The 17,469-nt window shown below is 50.1% G+C and overlaps 1 protein-coding gene across 1 annotated transcript in view; it reads right to left on the bottom strand.

The window, feature by feature from the left end:
- The window catches only part of FSTL1 (follistatin like 1), a 51,005-nt gene that overhangs the window by 3,430 nt on the left and 30,106 nt on the right, over positions 1-17,469 (bottom strand). Inside the window, exons 3-10 of the mRNA XM_062618607.1 lie at positions 9,814-9,918; positions 8,478-8,607; positions 7,979-8,011; positions 6,338-6,468; positions 3,960-4,078; positions 3,101-3,213; positions 1,801-1,911; positions 24-121 (exon numbers count right to left, since the gene is read on the bottom strand). Of these exons, the coding sequence (XP_062474591.1) occupies positions 24-121; positions 1,801-1,911; positions 3,101-3,213; positions 3,960-4,078; positions 6,338-6,468; positions 7,979-8,011; positions 8,478-8,607; positions 9,814-9,918 (840 nt within the window). The remainder of the gene's footprint in view (positions 1-23; positions 122-1,800; positions 1,912-3,100; positions 3,214-3,959; positions 4,079-6,337; positions 6,469-7,978; positions 8,012-8,477; positions 8,608-9,813; positions 9,919-17,469) is intronic.

Genomic DNA, 17,469 nt, shown 5'->3' with positions numbered 1-17,469 from the left:
GACCTTCCCAGCCTCATGCTAACCTGATGCTTCTGCAGTTCCTGAATGTATCTAGCCAGCTCCTCCTCAGTCAAGTCTTCATCAGGTCGCTGTCTCTGAGCAGTCACCTTCTCATTCTTCCCTGCAAACAGAAATAGAGTTTACTGTAATCACAAATAGGGGATGCAAATTTCAGAGGCTGCACCATGTAGAACAAAAAGAGGCACGCTGGCCACAGCATACCCCAAGCTTAGGAAGGCTCTGCTGGAGGAAGCCATGAGTTGGCTTCTTAGAAAGAGAATGGGCTAATGGGCTTTGTGGCTGCCTGGGACTTTCGTACCTGGGTATCCAGTCTGTCCCCATCTCTCCCTCCCACAAATAATAAAACCATAAGGAAGAGACTGAATACTGCTTAAAAGAAGCACCTATAATTAGTTCAAACATCTCAGCCTCTTATAGGCAACAAATGGAAGGTCAGCGCTACCCAAGTACAACTGATGCCTAATGAGGAGGTAATTTTGCTCAAAGAAGATGCAACTTGCTGATGTATCTGATCTGATTCTTTGGTTTCAATATCCCTCTAACAATAGCCTCTAAGCCCTCTGCTGCTCTGACATGGGCATGAAGTCAAGCAATTGTTGTCCCATTGTATGCTTCCACCATGGATGCAGGGAACAAAGTAGGTATCAACACCCAGTGTCACGTAGCAACTCTGAAGGTTGTTTCTGGGGAGGCAACAAAAAGAGCCTCTCATTCAGTTACTTATCCTCTGAAACCTATCCACAGCTCCTCTGGCAGCTCTGTAAGTATTAATTACAATTATCTTTTTGAAGTGAGTTCCTAATGCCACAGCCAAGCCTGAGCTGAGGTCATCTGGAAGCCGCTACTGCAGAAGCCAAGATAATCATAAAAGAAACTCTGTACATACTTACTGCTGTTCCCCCCTCTCCTACTCTGCCCAAGCTACTGACTATAGACCTGAACTAATGGACTGCTGACAGCTCCCATACAGCACCGAAAACAAAGCTCATGCAAAGGCCTGGTTCTAGGGAAGGAGGCCAGAAAAATGCAGCACAGTGCTGGGATGGTGGATGTGGCTCCTTGAAAGGACCTGGATATTTCCCAACACTTTCCACTGGCCCAGGACCATCTGTGAGAAGGCAAAGCAGAGAGCTGTTGTTCACAACCCCTCCATGACTTCTCTCAATCATAACATGGCTGTGAAAGTTTAAGAAGGGTCTTCCAAGGCAAGAACAAAGAACCCTGCTCTGCTACAAACATCACCTCCCTTCATCTCCGTCACCATTATTTTCTTCTACAGTTTTTATGGCATGAAGTGCTTTCCTGGCACTACTGGATGAAGTCTCCTATCTTCCCTTTGGAGCAAGACAGGACCCCTAGCTCCTGCTCTACAGATACCATAAACACAGGCACAGTGAGGATACACAGGAAAGCTAACTTGCTCACACCTTACTTGTCTGGTTGCAAACAGTGACCTATTTGGTCTGTGCATGATCCAAGCCAGCTGGATGCAAAGCAGCTCATCTGAAAGACTAGGTGCTCAATTTTCACACCCCCAAACACAAACTACAAATGCCAGCAGCACTGCCCCCAAGCCAGTTACACACTGTCTGACCTCTAGAACAGAACCAGCTTGGGTTTGGCCAGTGTGGAGCACGGGAGGGTGATGCAAAAGCCACCCATATTGAAGCTGAGGGAAAGCTGGAGAGAGAATCAATCTGGGTAGCTGGTGCTCTCAGAAAGACAGAAAGCAAAAATGCCTTTTGTACAAAACCAAAGGCAGTGTGAGAGCATACAGACCCTCGCATGTCATCGCAGTGCACACCCAGTTCCCACAGGCACAGACACAGCGGTTGCACTCCACCTGGGTCTCTGCTCCATCCTCATAGGATTCATCTTCCAGGGCACACTCTAGAGAGGCACAAAACAAGGGCAGTGGTTGTGAGACAGCAAGCATGCTGAAAACAATGTACTTTGGAGATGCCTTGCGAGAGAAGAGCGAGGTTTTGGAGGAGGCTTTCCTTTCCCTAACCACCCAAAGTTTCCTAATGATTAAAATATTCATGCTGAGTTTGATGCGTGCAATCGGCCAAAATAATTTGGGAAAGTCAAACGGTTCAGTTTGCTTCTTCAAAAGAACACGTTTCAGTTTCTCAATTCCAAGTGAAATCTCAGTACTGGATTTGTTTGAATCTCCTTATCTGTTATTATATAGACAAGAGCCTCCAGAGTGGAAGTTCTGGTTACTCTGAAACAATTTCTCTTCTGGGTAGGAAGAAGTTAGTTGGGGAAATGATCTGTATATCTGCTGTTGTCCTGAGAAAGGAAGGAACAAAAATACTGCTCATTTCAGCTCAGATTTCTTCTCACAACTCTTGTGTATGTTTAAGTCAAGGCCTCAAAGTGCTCAAGGGCCCATATGATGTTAAGTGAAAAGCAGCTGATGATTCTTCTTGGGGAGAATCATTCCTAGCTTCTCACTGAAACAGGCAACAGAGGGTTCAATTTAATGATCCCTAGGAAGCATAGTCTCTGTCTGCTCTTCCACTCCATCCTGCAGCGGGATGTAAATGTGGCACCTTTGAACCAGCACCCCCTGAGGAGACGATGAGATGAATGGCTAGGCACGCCTGGTCAGGTGCTTTCACGTGAACTGTGGCACTAAGCAGGATTGGGAAGGATAATGAACTTTGAGATGTTCATCAAGGAGGCTCTCTGTGTGAGAGGCAGAACATAGCAGGACTTTGGTCTGGTCCTACTTTCCTGCATTATCCAGACATGAACTCCTCACATCATTTATCTCTGCACTACTAAATACATACCTTGACCTTCCCAGCATACCGTATCCGTTTGACCTATACTCTTGCTTCTAAAATCGAAACCTTTTTCACCACAAGAGCTGCGCAAGTTCTGGGACAGAAAAAACAGTACTTTGGACAATGCAGGGACAAGGAGTGCTGTTGGATCAGAGGTACGCATGTATCAACACTGTCTCTGGGAGCAGATTACAGCACCTGATGTTTGGCCCAAAGCTGGTCTCTCTTCCTTCCTCCACCCCCCAGGACCCCTTGGTTCCCCAGCATAAGTGAGGCATTCCTACTTTTCTCTGGTGGGTTGAAGGATGGGCTGAGGCACTTGAGAAATTCATTGAAGCTGAGCTTCCAGTCAGCATTTTCATCTGACAGCTCGATGAGGGCATCCACGCAGAGTCCCCTGAAAGGAAACACAGAGGCATGTTCTGCACAGGGCTGGGACTAGGCTCTTCCCTGCTCTGCTGGCTTCAGTGTAGAGAGGAGTAAAACCAGGAACTATGCAGGCTCTGAGCTGCCTGGCAGAAGTGGCTCTGTAAGGAAAGCTCACTAGATACAGACAAAAGAAAAATAGCCAGAAAATACTCTGCTGAAGGGATGGGAAGTGGGGGGATATTTGGAACAGCAGGAATAGGACCCTGTTGACATTGATGTGCTGTCACATGAGCAGAGATGCAAGCACAGCATAACCACAAGCAACCTGTTCTCACTGTCTCGCACACAAGGGCACACACACAGAAATAGGGAAGCCTCTCAAACTGCATTTGCATGTGCTCTAACTGCAGGCTGCCAATGAGCTGGGTTTTCTTCCTTGCACTGAATCTAACTATCAGGCAAAAGGTGAGTGAAATCTACTGCAGAAGTAATTTATTAGGAAATAAAAGAGATGACAAATTTTCTGCTCCCCAGGTCACCTTCTGGTTGCACACCTACCAGATTTAAGGCAGGAGAGGGTTGGAATATGAGCCTAATGCAAAGGGCAGGGGTGGGACTGCTCTTTGTGGTGCTATTCACGCCTAATTAAGTGAAAAGCCACTTCATATGGAGTTACCTTTGTTAGTGCAAGCCCTAACTGATACAACTTTCCATAAGGGGGTTTTCATGCCCCTTCTACCATGTCTGTCCCACTGGCCCTCCTGGCACCCTGACCTGAGCAGCTTGTTGGTCTCCTGGTCCATGTAGGTGGTGATGTTGACAGCAGTCTCATTCTGTTCCACAAACTTCAAGAATTCAGTGGAGTCCAAGCGAGAGTCACCATTGTCAAAGCTCTGCGGGGAAAGAGGAAGATGTAAGAGGGTCTGCATTATCAGTTCAGGGTACCCCTTCCTTCTCCCTCCTAGCCTAGTGAAATTGATTGAATCATCCCTGTTTTGCACAAAGAACAGAGGCTCAGGGAAAAGCAGCAACATATCCATACTAGCATCAAAACCAGGGGACATGATCTGAGTCATGCTCTCACCGATAAGCTACACTGTCTCTCATTCACCTCCTGCTGCTTGATTTATGGCTCTAACCCTATTTCTTCTCTTTGTTCCAGCCACCTCTTAGCCTTCTTATACACCTCCTGCCTTAAAGCAGACCAGTTGCATTCAAGGAGGTGTCAGCTTCCCAGTATGTGTAAATCCAAAGCGGTGCCTGGACTCTGACAGTGACAGAAGGGAAAATCACAGGAAGCAATATTTTTGCTGATCCCAAAGAAGGAACAATTTAAAGCACCAGCACAACAACTTGCCACCAACTTCTTCAGGTCCTGACAGGGCTCCTGGCACTGAAGAGCAGGATTTGTAACCCTGAAATCCTGGCTGTACTCCCAAAGAAGTAATTGCATTTTGTCTTCCTGTCTGGAGAGGTCACAACGCCGTGCAGGGCACCCAGCAGGAACTGCTGGACCCCCACAGAAACAGCTGCATTGCAGTGAGGGGAAAATGAAATCTGCACACAGACCGCTGCTGGCTGACTTCTGCTGTCTGCCTTGGCTCCTCATGCAGTGCTTCCAGGGATGCTGGGAGAAACACTGCCTGTTGTTACCTCTATGTGGTTCATATGTAGGGCTAGGAAAATGACTCTGTGCGTTGCAGGCTGTGTAACTGCTCCACTAACACGTCAACTTCTACTGGGAGTAGCTGAAGCCACTACTCCTTGTGAAAGTGGCTATGGTTCTCTTACTGACCCACACCCAGTTAAGCTGGTTTTCTTGCCTTTCAGTGCTATGGTCTGCACTTACGTGTCTCCCCCCACACGCCAAGACCCTCCAGAACAGAGCAGCTTCCTACTACTGGCCCCATTCCTCTTGAAGTAACATCCTTCCAGGTCATGGCCTGCCTGCTAGACAACCCACATCCCAGTGATCCACACAAGTCAGGTTTCCAGGAGGGAAACAGCTTAATGCTGCATCTACAAACCTTCCCATCAAGGAAAACAGGGAAAAGCCTCATGTCATCTTTCTGCCTCCAGTGTTTACTACCTGCAGGGCAGGAGGCAGGCCATTTGCAGGGTGGGCATTAACCCATGGCTGGGCACAGCAAACCCGCACTGGTGACACAAATGCTGGCTGGGGTGCCTGAGGCAGTGGGTCACAAGCAGGTTTCCACACACAGAGCAGTGTTAATGGCTACAAAGGCAAAGATGCTCCCTGGGGTGCAGGGACCAGCTCCTCTGTCTCACCAGGGAGTACCATTGCCATGGCAAATTTGCTTGCAGTGCGAACTCCTGTCAGGCATCATTAATCTCTCGCTGTCAACAGCTCATGATTTAAACACTCTCCCCCTTTCCCCACCTGCTCCTCCAGCTCCATCCTGAATGCTCTGAAGTCTTTATCAGGAGCCAGGCGTGAGAGGGAGGGACGAAGCAGTGCATGTGGCAGGAGCACAGGAGAAGCGTGTGATCTCCTGATCACAAAAGGGGTGGGGATGGGCTGAGGGCCAAACTGACAGGAAGGAAGGAAGAGGAATGGGATTATTGCAGGGCCTGAGACTTACAGGCAGCTCCTCTCTCTCTGCAGAGCACTAGGGAGCTGCCAGCTCTTAGCCACAACTGGGCCACACTCCTTGCAAGCAAATATCCCCCTTGAAGCTTTCCAGCATTCCCTATCCCCACCTCAACATGGCCTTGGAACTGTGTGGAACAAAGGATTGGCAGCCCCTTTCCACAGCTTCCTGCTCTTTCTACATGCATTTCCAACACTTTCAGTCAGCTTTTCTTCCTCTGTCTTTTGTCCCCCAAGATCAGTTTTTCTCTCCCCTGTCACAGCACACCTGGCCTACCCTCCTTCTTTTCCCTGGGCAAGTCAGACACCAGGAGCTAGGGATGCTCCAGGTCTGGGTTGTCATGCAGCCATGACAGTGGCTCTTGTCAGCAAGCTGCTGCTGTAACACATCACGCTGTAAGACATACAGGACCTCTCTGGCCCCCAGCTTGACAGGCACATCACACCCTGGAGAATTTTGGGAGGAGAGAATGGCAGCTGTTTTGCAGTGACAGGGCAAGAAATGTTCTCTGGCCACCGAGGCAGGCGCTGCTCTACTTGCCTTGAAATACTTGTCCAGGACTTCGCTGTAGTTGCTGCCCTTGGAAAACCAGCCATCAGGGATAATCTCAGCTTCCAGCCACTGGATGACGCGGCGACGGAGCTCATCCCTGTCCGACTGGTAGCAGACAACTGTAATGGGAGAAGGCGCAGCAGAAAAAAAAGCAAAGGTGAGAGGAGTGAAGCTTGCAATGAGACCATGACTCGAAAACCAAAGCCAGCCCTGATGGCAGTCTGCAGGCCCTCTGTCCACCTGGGAGGTGCTCCACTCCCGGCTCAAAGCCCAGGTGCCATGTGCTGAGCGGCAGATGGGCTGTGGGTGACACCGTGTGGCAAGGCCACAAAACAACACCCCTACCAAAGCTCTTCTGCCTTCCAGTCCCTGAAGCTTGTGGAAGAACCCAGAGCTGACTCATCGTTGTGTCCAGGCTTCCCGATGCCGTGCAGAACAGGCATTAGCCCGTCAACCATCAAACACCAAACCCTCTATCCTCTGCAGCAGCAAGGACTAGACTGAGCAAGCTTGAACTGCAGGGCCTACAGTCTCAGGAGATTTCATCTCTTCAAAGCCCAGACTTGCCCACTCTGATTGGAAATGAGAAGGGGGTCAAGTTTGGCTTCTTCACACTGCTTTCCAGTCACAGGTTTCTTTAGGTGGGTATCACTTCGTGTGTTAGTACCAAACTATGCATTTAAGGCAAAACTGAAAGGCTAAATCCTGCTTCTATGAGTGTCAGTGGAGCCAGAAGGGGAATCAGCGTGCGTTCATGTCACACTAAGGATCTCCTTCTGAATCCAGTGAGTACAATCAGATGAAAACCAGATGGAGAAATAGAAAACAAAACAAGTAGGCATTCTCCATGTTTTATTTTGAATTTCCTTCAAACCACTTTAAAGTGGTGGCCATGCTCTGACACGGTCCGTTCCCTTAAGCTTGTACAAGGGTTTGCTCTCATCTGTCCTAGCGAGTTGATGTAAGCTCCAGCACTTACATGGCCATAGATGAGAAAAGGGCCTTCTCTGATGAAGGACAGGGCACAGCTCCAAAGTTCAGTCTAAGCGCACATGGCAACGCATAAGGGAGAAACCAGGCACGGGGAATCAGAGACTTATCATAGAATCACTTAGGTTGGAAAAGACCATTAAGATTGTCTTGTTGGCTGATGTGAAAGGCAGTCCAGCTGTACCTCCTGACTCCCCTGACAATGTCCTATTCATTATCTAGTGCTGCCTTCCTTTGCACCCATCAGTTAATCACTCCTAAAGCAAAGCCTCCTTTAAAAGAATGCTCTTGGAGCTGGAGACAAGAGCTCCACAGCTAAAGTCTCAAATTCCCAGTGAAGCAGGTGAAAGAGTGCTTCTTCCCTCAGACTAGATGATAAGCACAGGTTGTGTCCCCAAAGGCAATCTGGGTTTCACTTCACCTTGTCCATGCTGAGTCTCTGAGACATCCCAGCATAAACTCTGAAAGGTTATGCAGGAGTAAAGAGCTGGGCAATTGTATTTCAGCTCATCTATCAACTTGGACTCTGCTACAGCTAGTGCAGAGATATGACTTTTACAGAGCTGTGCAGACATTCCTCCCTGTCTCTTTATCCAAATGTATACAGAGGCCCTGGTCAGAAAGGAGATGACTTCTTACCTGGACTTGCAGCTGGATTCTCAGACTTCTTCTCTGTTAATGGAAAGACAGAAGAGGACATTTCTGATGCAACATGAAACAATACAAAGCTCTTCCCACCTGGGTGCCAGCTCTGTTACAACCATTCCTGTACCTGGCACAGACCCTGTTGATCTAAGCCCTGGTGACTGTCTTCCCACCTTGATCTCAGACCTGCTACAGACTGCACCACTATGGATTTGTTTGGCAATCACTGCCCTGTGCCTGACTCTGGTTACTATCTATCACCAGACCTGATTTCATGGCTTGATTTCAGGCCTACTACATCACCACAAACTTGCCTGGTGATCCAGACTTCGGTTTGAACCTGGCTATCATTCCCAGGCTTGCCCTGTTTACTCCTTTCAGCAACTGTGGGACAAGGTCCTAGGTGGTGAGGCCTCTGCCTTGCTTCGTCATCATGCTTGGCTTCTGACTTTCCCACCCTTAGAGCGTACCTGGCTCTGAGTGCTGGGATTACCTTTACAGTGGCCATCGTAATCCACCTGGATTTTGGAGCCAGTGAGGCAAGCATCACGGTGCAGCTCACAGTGGTTCAGGTAGGTCTTGCCATTGCTACCGCACACAGGCCTCTTGTGAGGTTTGCATTTCTGTGAGAGAGACAGAGAAGACAACATTTTACCCACCATTCCATGAGAGCCAGGAGGAAGCAGGTGAGTCCCAGCACCAGCCCAACTCAACAGAAACCCTTGGCACAGTCCCCTTGGGGTTTCCAACAGGCTGAACCCACCCATCTAGAAAAACCCACACAGGGAAGTCTGTTGATGTGGGTTCTAAGGCTCTGCTTTGTCCCAGCCTCCATAGTCATCAACACCATGACAGGAGCCCCCCTTACAGCAGAGCCCAGCAAAGAAATCAGTGCCCAGCACAAATACTGAGCATAACCCTGCAGCTGCTGCTCTGTATGCCATGGACCTATGTGGAGGTGCTTCTGTGAGCCTGTTCCATGCACCTCTGCTTGCTCAGCTCAGCTCAGTATCTCTTTGTAGACACTGCTCCACCTTTCTGCATCCAAATGCAGAATAAGCCATCAGCCACGAGCAAACAGCAGAGTCTACAGCAGCGGGAGAGTTCATCGGTGCCACTGTTCAGGCTGCGAGCTTCTCTCTCCTGTGCCTTTCAGTGTGGCCAAGCCTACTCAGAGTAACAGATTCTCTTCCTGCCAACGTGGCATTTCACTCTCCAGTGCCCAGGCTGGCCACATCAGAGATGCAGGCTCGGGGGGAGGCGGGAGCAGAAACAGCCACATGCCCATTCCCCGGAGCCAGGCAGGAGGTTTGAAAGCTTGGGGCAGAGTGGAGAAGGGAGACACTGTGTCTCTACAGCTGGGACAGACTCTTCTCGTGGTCCCCGCCTCCCTGCTGGATGAAGCTATTCATCCTCACAGCACCCTACCACAATTATTTCCATATTACAAAAGCTGGTTTTTAGCAGGGAGCTTGTAAGCTCCTCAAACAGAACGCCAGTGAGGAGGGGTGTCTTGGAGCGCTCTCCAAAGCCAGCTGCGTATCAATACCCTACTGAGCTTTCCCAACAAAAGACCTCCAGCCAAGTCTCATGTGTGTAAAGACCCTGGGCAGTTGCACAAGCTGCGAGCCCCAGACATTATCTACCCTACAGGGCTCTTCCTCCACAGCACACTGGGAAAGGCCCTGCTGTCTGAAGAGCCACTGTTAATCTGCAGCTGCTCCAAAACAGCCTCACTGCATCATGGGATCCTTCCAGCAATCAGAACTCAGGCTGGGGGGTGATGGTGATGCCATGTCCCAGACGCAGACCCCGTACTGTGCCCGTACCTCAATGCAGAGGCAGGTTGGCTCTCCCTTCTCAGTCACTGCACACTCCCGCCCAGCTCCACAGAAGACATTGGCACAGATCTTGGATTTGCTCCTTGGCTCTTCCTGCAAGATACAAAGTAAGAGACACATTAAGTTACTTAAATTACTATTAAGTTATTACCCAGAAGAGCAGCAACACAGCTTAAAACAAATAACACATCTAACAAGATTACAGAAAGAGAGAGACATGAGTGCCATAGGCGGACAGCTCAGTCAATAACCATGAGCAGACACAAAAACGAGGGCTACAGCCCCAGCAACAGAGGGCTTCCTTGAGGTCATTCTCAGAAAATCATCCAGGAGAACTGGAGCAAATATAAGCAAGAGAAAGTCAAGCACAAATGGCAAGAATAATCTGCCTATGTCAAGGAGTGCTGTCTTCAGACTGTTTCCACGAAGGGTAGGGAGCAGAAACGTCTTTACTTGAGACATTTAAGAAGATGGTGACCATAACCCTGAAGAAAAGTGCGATACCAAACATGCAGAAGAAATCGCCATCAGGCACCAAATGACACCCCATCACCAAAAAAATCCTGTATGAGCCATTATCTTGCCTTCACTGGTCAAGATTAAACACTTCAAAGGAAGAAACACCGTCGTAGATGATTATACAGTTACCTTCTCATGAGAAAATGTCTTCCTTGTCCCTGACAGCCAGCAGTTGATTTATGCCCTGCAGCATAATTTATACTCTTTACAGTTTTCTCCCAGCCAAAGTCATCACAAGTATTCTTGTTCACTTAACTGTCGACCCCTTTTCCTGTATTCCCAAACCAGTGCCACCCAGCAAGGAAGATGCCACAGGTTAACCACACTGTCAATAAAACCACCATTTACTTCGGTCAGTTTAATGTCTTTTTCTTTTGTTAGACTTTTTAGAGAAGACCATTCCAGGGATTTACACCTCACAGCCCCTGGTTTAATTCCCTGCTTTGTGACTCTCATTTCATCTAACATTTTCCACCTGTACATTAAGTGTCTGGTTCAGGCCAACCGGCTTCCTCAACAGCTCTGTTTCAGAGAGAGAGGACTGCCAAAAGGAAAAGAATCAGTGGGATCAGTCAATCCCATTTGCTGTGATTCTTCTCACTAATAAACAAAGGTTTTTCACCTTCTCATCTGAGCATTATTCTTAACCTCTGCTCATTTGTGGTACGTATCTTCATGATACACTTTGGAAAGCAGGTGATCAAAAAGGAGCAGAGTTTTCCAACGAGCTAGCATTATCATACACACAACAACAAATGCTGAGCACGTTTTTTCTCCTATTGCTTCTTTACCCTCATTTTCTTCTTTTGTTGTTGGTTTTGCTTTTAAACCACAATTTCACAGCGAGTTGTTATCTTTACTGAACCATCCACAGTGACAGATCATCTGCTGAGTGACCATTTGCCCTGGCCTTCAGAGTATTCTGTCTGCCGGCCTACTGCGCAGTCATCAAGACCAAGAAGGTCTTTTCAAGGCACTGCATAGTGACAAACACCCTTCTAAATCTCCACGTATGCTCCTCTCTTGCTGCTCATCCTCCTTTCACATATTGTTTCTGAGCTATGAAAGACTCCTTAGGCCTTCTGCTGCATCCACCTCTCTTTAGTTGCCTTCTGGAGGAGAGCTGGGGTAAATGTTGTAGGTGGCTTCTGGGGTGGGATGGAGCAACATGAGCCCTTCACTGCACAGAGCAACCCCACACAACTTGGGGCAGGAAAGGAGGAATAACAAAAAGTACAAAGAAAAAACAAGTTCTCCCAGGCTGGAGCCTGAGCAGGGCGTTCATGCACCTGACATGCACTGTAGCACCTACGGGATGATCCATTTAAAGGGTTTCAAGCGATGTTTCCCTGAGCTGAGGACCAGAAAAGACCTAGTCACAGCTTTGAGCAAGGTCTGTAATCCAGGTGCCTGGCAATAGATGGCAGTACTCTGCCTCTCCTTACCCATGGCCAGGCAGGACGGCTGGCAGCAAGCTCTCAGCCTTGCCCATCGGTGCCAAACCCGGCTCCAGCCTCCCAGGCAGAGATTTAAAGGCACTGCTACAACCGGGCCAGCCTCAGCAAGCATCTGCAGGGACCTAGCTCACTTGCAAGACTCCTCTCCCCACACCAGCTCGCTGGAAACCAGGCCCAAGATGCAGCAGCCATCCTGCATCCACAGCTCTTCAGCAGTGCCAGAGCCCAGGAGCCATCCCACAGCTCTGCCACTGGGACCTGGGCAAGGTTCACCACCAGCACAGCCTCTGAAGACAACCTGCCTCCTGCCAGGCTACAAGGCCATGTTACTCTTTGTTTTCTTGTTAATCAAAGCCATATGGTTTGCTGTTTGATCCTTCTTGCTGCCTTAAGCTATCCTAGGCTGACAGTGGGTTAGAGCTGGCTGCCACATCTTCACACCCTGGGGCTTTGCCAGAGAAAGGAAGGAAGGAAGGAATCAAGTTGCTCTGCCTGCCTGTCCTCTTGCTTTGGCACAGGTTACTCAGACACAGCTTGCTCATCCTCCTTCCCAGCAGCCGCAACCATGGCAGGAGCTAGCAAGCTGGGTGCTGCACTTTCTCCATCTACAACCTAAGAACCATAGCCCCTTATACTCATGTGCCCCACTCCCAGAACTCCCAAGACCCTCACCTCCTTCCTTCAGCAGATATTACCTCCCCTACCCTACACCTACCCCACTCTACACCAGCTCCCTGACCCATTGTGGCTGCTTTGCAGGTCGAGGTGTGCTCCTCTGCTGTTGCAGACCCTGCCTTCGACTCCTGCAAGAGCCAGGAACCACTTCTGTCCAGCAGCCTGCACACAGATGAAGTTAGCAGCTGCTACCACTTGGTACAGCCACATGGCTTTGAGGTGGCTCATGGCATACCGGAGGCTGGGAGCTCCCTCTAACAGCTCCCAGCTGCCTTCCCAGTGAAGGCCCAAGTCTCCTGTAACTGGGAGTGTAATGGAGACAGTGGTGGATGAACGGATGAGTACAGTGGGTGTCTGTGAATGAGGCGCTATCTTCACTCCCAATTCTCTGGGTACCAGGCAGACAAGTTCCTTGTGACAGACATTCCGATCTTAGCTTGGACCTCATCTCGTTTGCTCTTTATAAAGCTCCATCTGCTGGAGTGACCTGAGTAAGCTGGGCTGGCAGCTGCCACTTCAATATTAAATAGCTTGTCCTTGCACCTACCAGGTAAAAGCTTGAACATACAAACTGCAAAGGTTTAAGTGCAAGATCACAACACAAAAAAGACTCCACAGTGTTCCAATGTCATTATCCTTAAACGAGTTCCAGGATTTGCAGGCTGGAATCATGGCTTTTACACCACATCTTCCCTGCGAGCTGCTATTGCCTTTCCTGTCACTCTGGACTTGGGAAGTGCCACTTGTCCCTGTGCACAGTGCGCTTGGAGGGAAAGGGCAGAGAGTCATTATGGGCTGCTGCACAAGGCTTCTACACTGCAAGACACGACGAGGCAGTTCCTCTCTTCTGCCTCGGGTGAGCTGCCCAGGCTCTCTCTCTGTTCAATTACCCCTCTGCCACCTGGAGCCTCTGCCACAGCACACTCCTGACTCTTCACCCCGCAGCCTCCACAGGGGCACAAGCACCCCAAGCATCTTCTTGGGCAAAGACCATGGAGCTGAGGGCAGGGAAACAGGGCAGCCAGGCAGCACCAGCGTCAGGTATGCACAGCCCAGCCTGCCTGCTGAATAGGGACGGGAATGTACGCTGCTATCCGAGAGGCACGACCCCATGGATGAAGGGGTCATGCATGCAAGTGCCAAGCAGCTCTGACCTGACAGTGCAGCAAGCCGCATGCACTGCTTCTGCCTCAGCTTCCCAAGGAGCAAGGGGGAAAACCAGAGACGTTTCCAAGCACCCGCAGGCGAGAAAGCTGGCGATGCTGGTGAGGGATCACCATGGAAACCAGCAATGCAGGGCCTCAAGGTGGAGAGCTAAAATTAGGCAGCGGAAAGGGCTGTTTCTCATCTCCAGCAGCAACTGGCACTAGGTACCTGGACCCCAACACAGTGTAAGTGCAGATGTTGGTAGCATTTCCAAGCCCCTGACTGTGGCGTGGCTCTACACAGCAACACATGGTGCCTTGTGGGAGTCTGCATGGGGTGCCAAGGTCCTGTGAGCTGCCCTGCCTGCTCCACGCTGGTGGGACTGCATGGGCACAGTGCAGTGCCTGCAGCAAGATACATGAGTAAGTGCATGCACAAGGGAAAGGGGCACCATGGCTCCTTAGCTTTGCACAGGAGCTGCTCATTGCACCTCTCCCTTGTGCACTCCCTGCCCTGGGCCCTGTGGAGCCACAGCTGCCCGGTGTTCCCTGGTGGAAATAAGGACGTTGCCCACCAGCTTGTGGAAGCTGAGGAACAGCTCAGCAACAAAAGCCCTCTGTAGGGAAGAACACACTTCCCCCTGCAGAGGAGAGCTGTGCAAGCAGCTGCATGTCCACACTCCCCAAAGAGAGCAGCAGGGATCTCTGACATTACCTGTGCTCTGAGAATAGAGCAGGGAGACGGCCCTGCTCCGAGGTGGGGAGCTCATGTGCTTGAGAACAACCCCTCACATTGCTTTTTGCCTTTTGCACGCTCTCCTGTACAATATCTCCTCTTGGAGTTCTCAAAAGCATTTTCCTCAGCAGCCCACACCGCATTGGAGAAACACTACCTGCCACCTTGCTTCTGCTGATAAGAGTGAAAAGCTTTTCTGCTATCTGCAGCAACTTCTTTCTCCTCTTTTGGCATCAGGTTTTGGATATGTGTAAGATGACTTGATCCCTCACCTAACGCTCAGTGCTGTTTGCTGTAAAATCAAGGCTTTGCATTCTTGCCCTGCCTGATGCGCAAGGAAATCAAAGCGCTCAACAGCTGAAGCGCTGAAAGCTCCTCCAGGAGGCAATGCCATGAATCATACAAACTTGAGTACCACAGACAAAACTAAAGGGCAGCAAAATGATGCCTGGGGTTGCAGGACTTGCACAGGTTCTCACATCTCAGAGAAGGCAGCAGTAAAAGCAGGGACGAAGATTTCAGATATACCAGTACAATTCACAATAGACTTCTTCCACACAGACAGGAAGACATGACCTTGCAGCTCTGTATTTCAGCCAGTCCTCCCTATGTCTTCCTGTCCACATCTCTTCCACCTGTTTCCTGCCACGACTGACACAGGAGTAGGGATAGAAAGGGTCTCTGAATGTGCCAAGGTGCCACCTGTAAACAGCAACTGCCTGCACATTTCTAAACCAACTCAACATCCGGGCACAAACCCCAGCTCTGTGTTCAGCCATTGTCTTGGCAATGATTTCTTCAGTTGCAGACACAAGGTGATAGATCAGTGATGCAGAAAGCCGAGATGAGAAGCTGTGTTTCCTGACTCCCAAACCTCTCTCCTCTCCTGCTGTGTGGCTGCGAAGGAGAAGCAGTATCCAAACAGAGAGGGCTGGGCAGCAGAGCAGCGCAGGGCGGGTCAGTGATGGCACTGAGGAATGATGTGGCTCCTGCATTTCATTCCAGTGCCCAAGTGCTCCTCTGGGTAAAGCAGCTCTTTCAGCAGCATGCTCTCCTGTAGAGGCCCGGGGAAAGCAGGTCCAGGTTCACCCAAGGGCAGCCAGGCACCTCTGGCCACTTGTGCTCAGTTTGTGCCGTTGTTCTGGCTTGTGACTAACAAGGAAAGCGCTTGTGCCTCCTCAAAACCCTGACCCAATTCCTGCGGCAGCTCCCTGGATCTGAGGACACACTGGTGTGACAGGGCGGAAACGTGGCAGCAGCGGAAACAGAGCAGATGAGTATGAACCAAGCTGGCACCCGCGATGCTGGGTTTGCCATAGATAGGTGAACACTGCAATTTCTCTTCCTTAGGGCTATTGCCTTAGGACATGTACAGACTCTGGAAGAAACCCCACAAAATTACTTTTAAGTCTGACTTAGAAGGTTTAATTTGCGCTTATCAAAGTAAGATGGAGATAAACCCAGCATGCAGGGACTGAACCCACCTGATTCCCAGGTCAGCTCTCCAATAAAACCTACCTCCCAGGACATAACCACTATCAGGATGGTACAATGGGCTGTGGAACGATCCATATCCTCTACTCTGGAAGGATACCTACTATCAGAGGTTGCTGGATCATCAGCTGCACCCTTCCTCTGTTCTGGTGTTATCTGGTCCCAAAGTGGCACTCTCTGGAGCTCCCTCTCCCCTTTGCCTCTGGGAGGCACATGGTACACATCCTGCTACTCAGAGCAGCAAAGGTATGGATGGGCAGCTCATAAGGCTTGAAAACATGCTGTCCCCAAGCTAGTTAGTTAAAAAGGAAAAGATGCTTGTCAGGCTAAGTTTGGATCAGTGCTGGATTCCCCAGGAGCCTGTGACCAAATGCATTTGACAGTGTTCCCAATGCCAACAATCTCCAACAGGTCTGTGCTGGATGCAAAGGGGTCCAGTGCCATTAACACTTGAGGATTCCTCCTCCCCCACATCCCACAGACATCCTGCAAGCAGCAGAACTAATGAAGCCCAGTTTCCAGCAGCTCTCTCTGCACAGCCTGTTGTCAGCTAGTTACAGGGCAGTGGATAGAGTCCATTCTCAGGGGGTCTTTGCAGGCCCCTCTCATTAAGCCAGTCACCTGGAGTCACAAAACCCCATTATCTGGGAGGCCTCCACTGCCTTATCAGCTGGGGCGGAAAACAGGCTGAGAGATGGAAGACTCAGTGGAGGCCAGGGGCAGACAGGCAGGCATAGCCAGCCTGCTGACACAGCTTTGCTTCCTAAAGGAACCAGGCTGTAATTCCTTTGCAGAGCCCCACAAAACACCTCTCTGGCTCAGCAGGCTGCTGCTTGCAGCCCTGGGGGCAGGTCCTCATTCCAGCTCCCCCATGCTGTGCTCCCTCCCAATTCCTTGTGTTGGAGAACAGACCCCATCTCTCTTCTGCTTTCATCCATCCCTCAGAGCTTCCACCACTAAATTCAGCCATCCTGACACAGTGCCGGGAGCTGCCGCCATCCCCATGGGATGCCTGCCATAGAGGAACACATGCTCCAGTCTATCGATCCGCACACCCAGACACCAGTCACCACCCTTTCCCCCTTCCCAAACCTTTCTCTGTATCTCTTCCTATTCTCAGCTGACATCCAGGTACTGGCTCACTAAATGCAACCCCTTGAAGGCTTCTGAATGCTTAAGAGATGAGTATTTAATGGCAGCTGACCTGCACTAACAGGAAACAAGCCAGAGCCTTCACCTCTGTCCATGCTGGGAATCAGGGTGTGTTCCCAGAAAACCTGGATGCAGAGACAGGCAAGAGAGGAAGAGACCTGCAACTCCCAGGGGCCAGAGGAAGGTCCCTCTGCAAAACCCGTACCTCACCCCTTTGTGTGCAATCCCGCCTGCCTTGCTGGTTGCTCAGTCATGAACTGACCATGCCCATCATAGCAGAGCACTAAGCAGGAGAGCACTTGAGGCTCTAACTGACCTCTGATAAAGATGGCCCATGAGTGACCTCTGCATGGGGCCATGGAAAACCAGCATTGCTTGGGGAAGCCTGCTTGTGGGAATTTGTCCATGGGTCTAGCAGGGAAATGGAGATGCAAGGCCAGGCTGGATGTGGTTCTGGGCAACCTGA

The sequence above is a fragment of the Pezoporus occidentalis genome, unplaced genomic scaffold (assembly GCF_034315485.1).
Source record: "Pezoporus occidentalis ecotype Australia unplaced genomic scaffold, CSIRO_AGI_Poc_V1 ctg104, whole genome shotgun sequence".
NCBI classification, from domain to species: Eukaryota; Metazoa; Chordata; class Aves; order Psittaciformes; family Psittacidae; genus Pezoporus; species Pezoporus occidentalis.
Note: the sequence above shows the minus strand (reverse complement) of the source record. Positions and strands in the feature narration are given on the sequence as shown.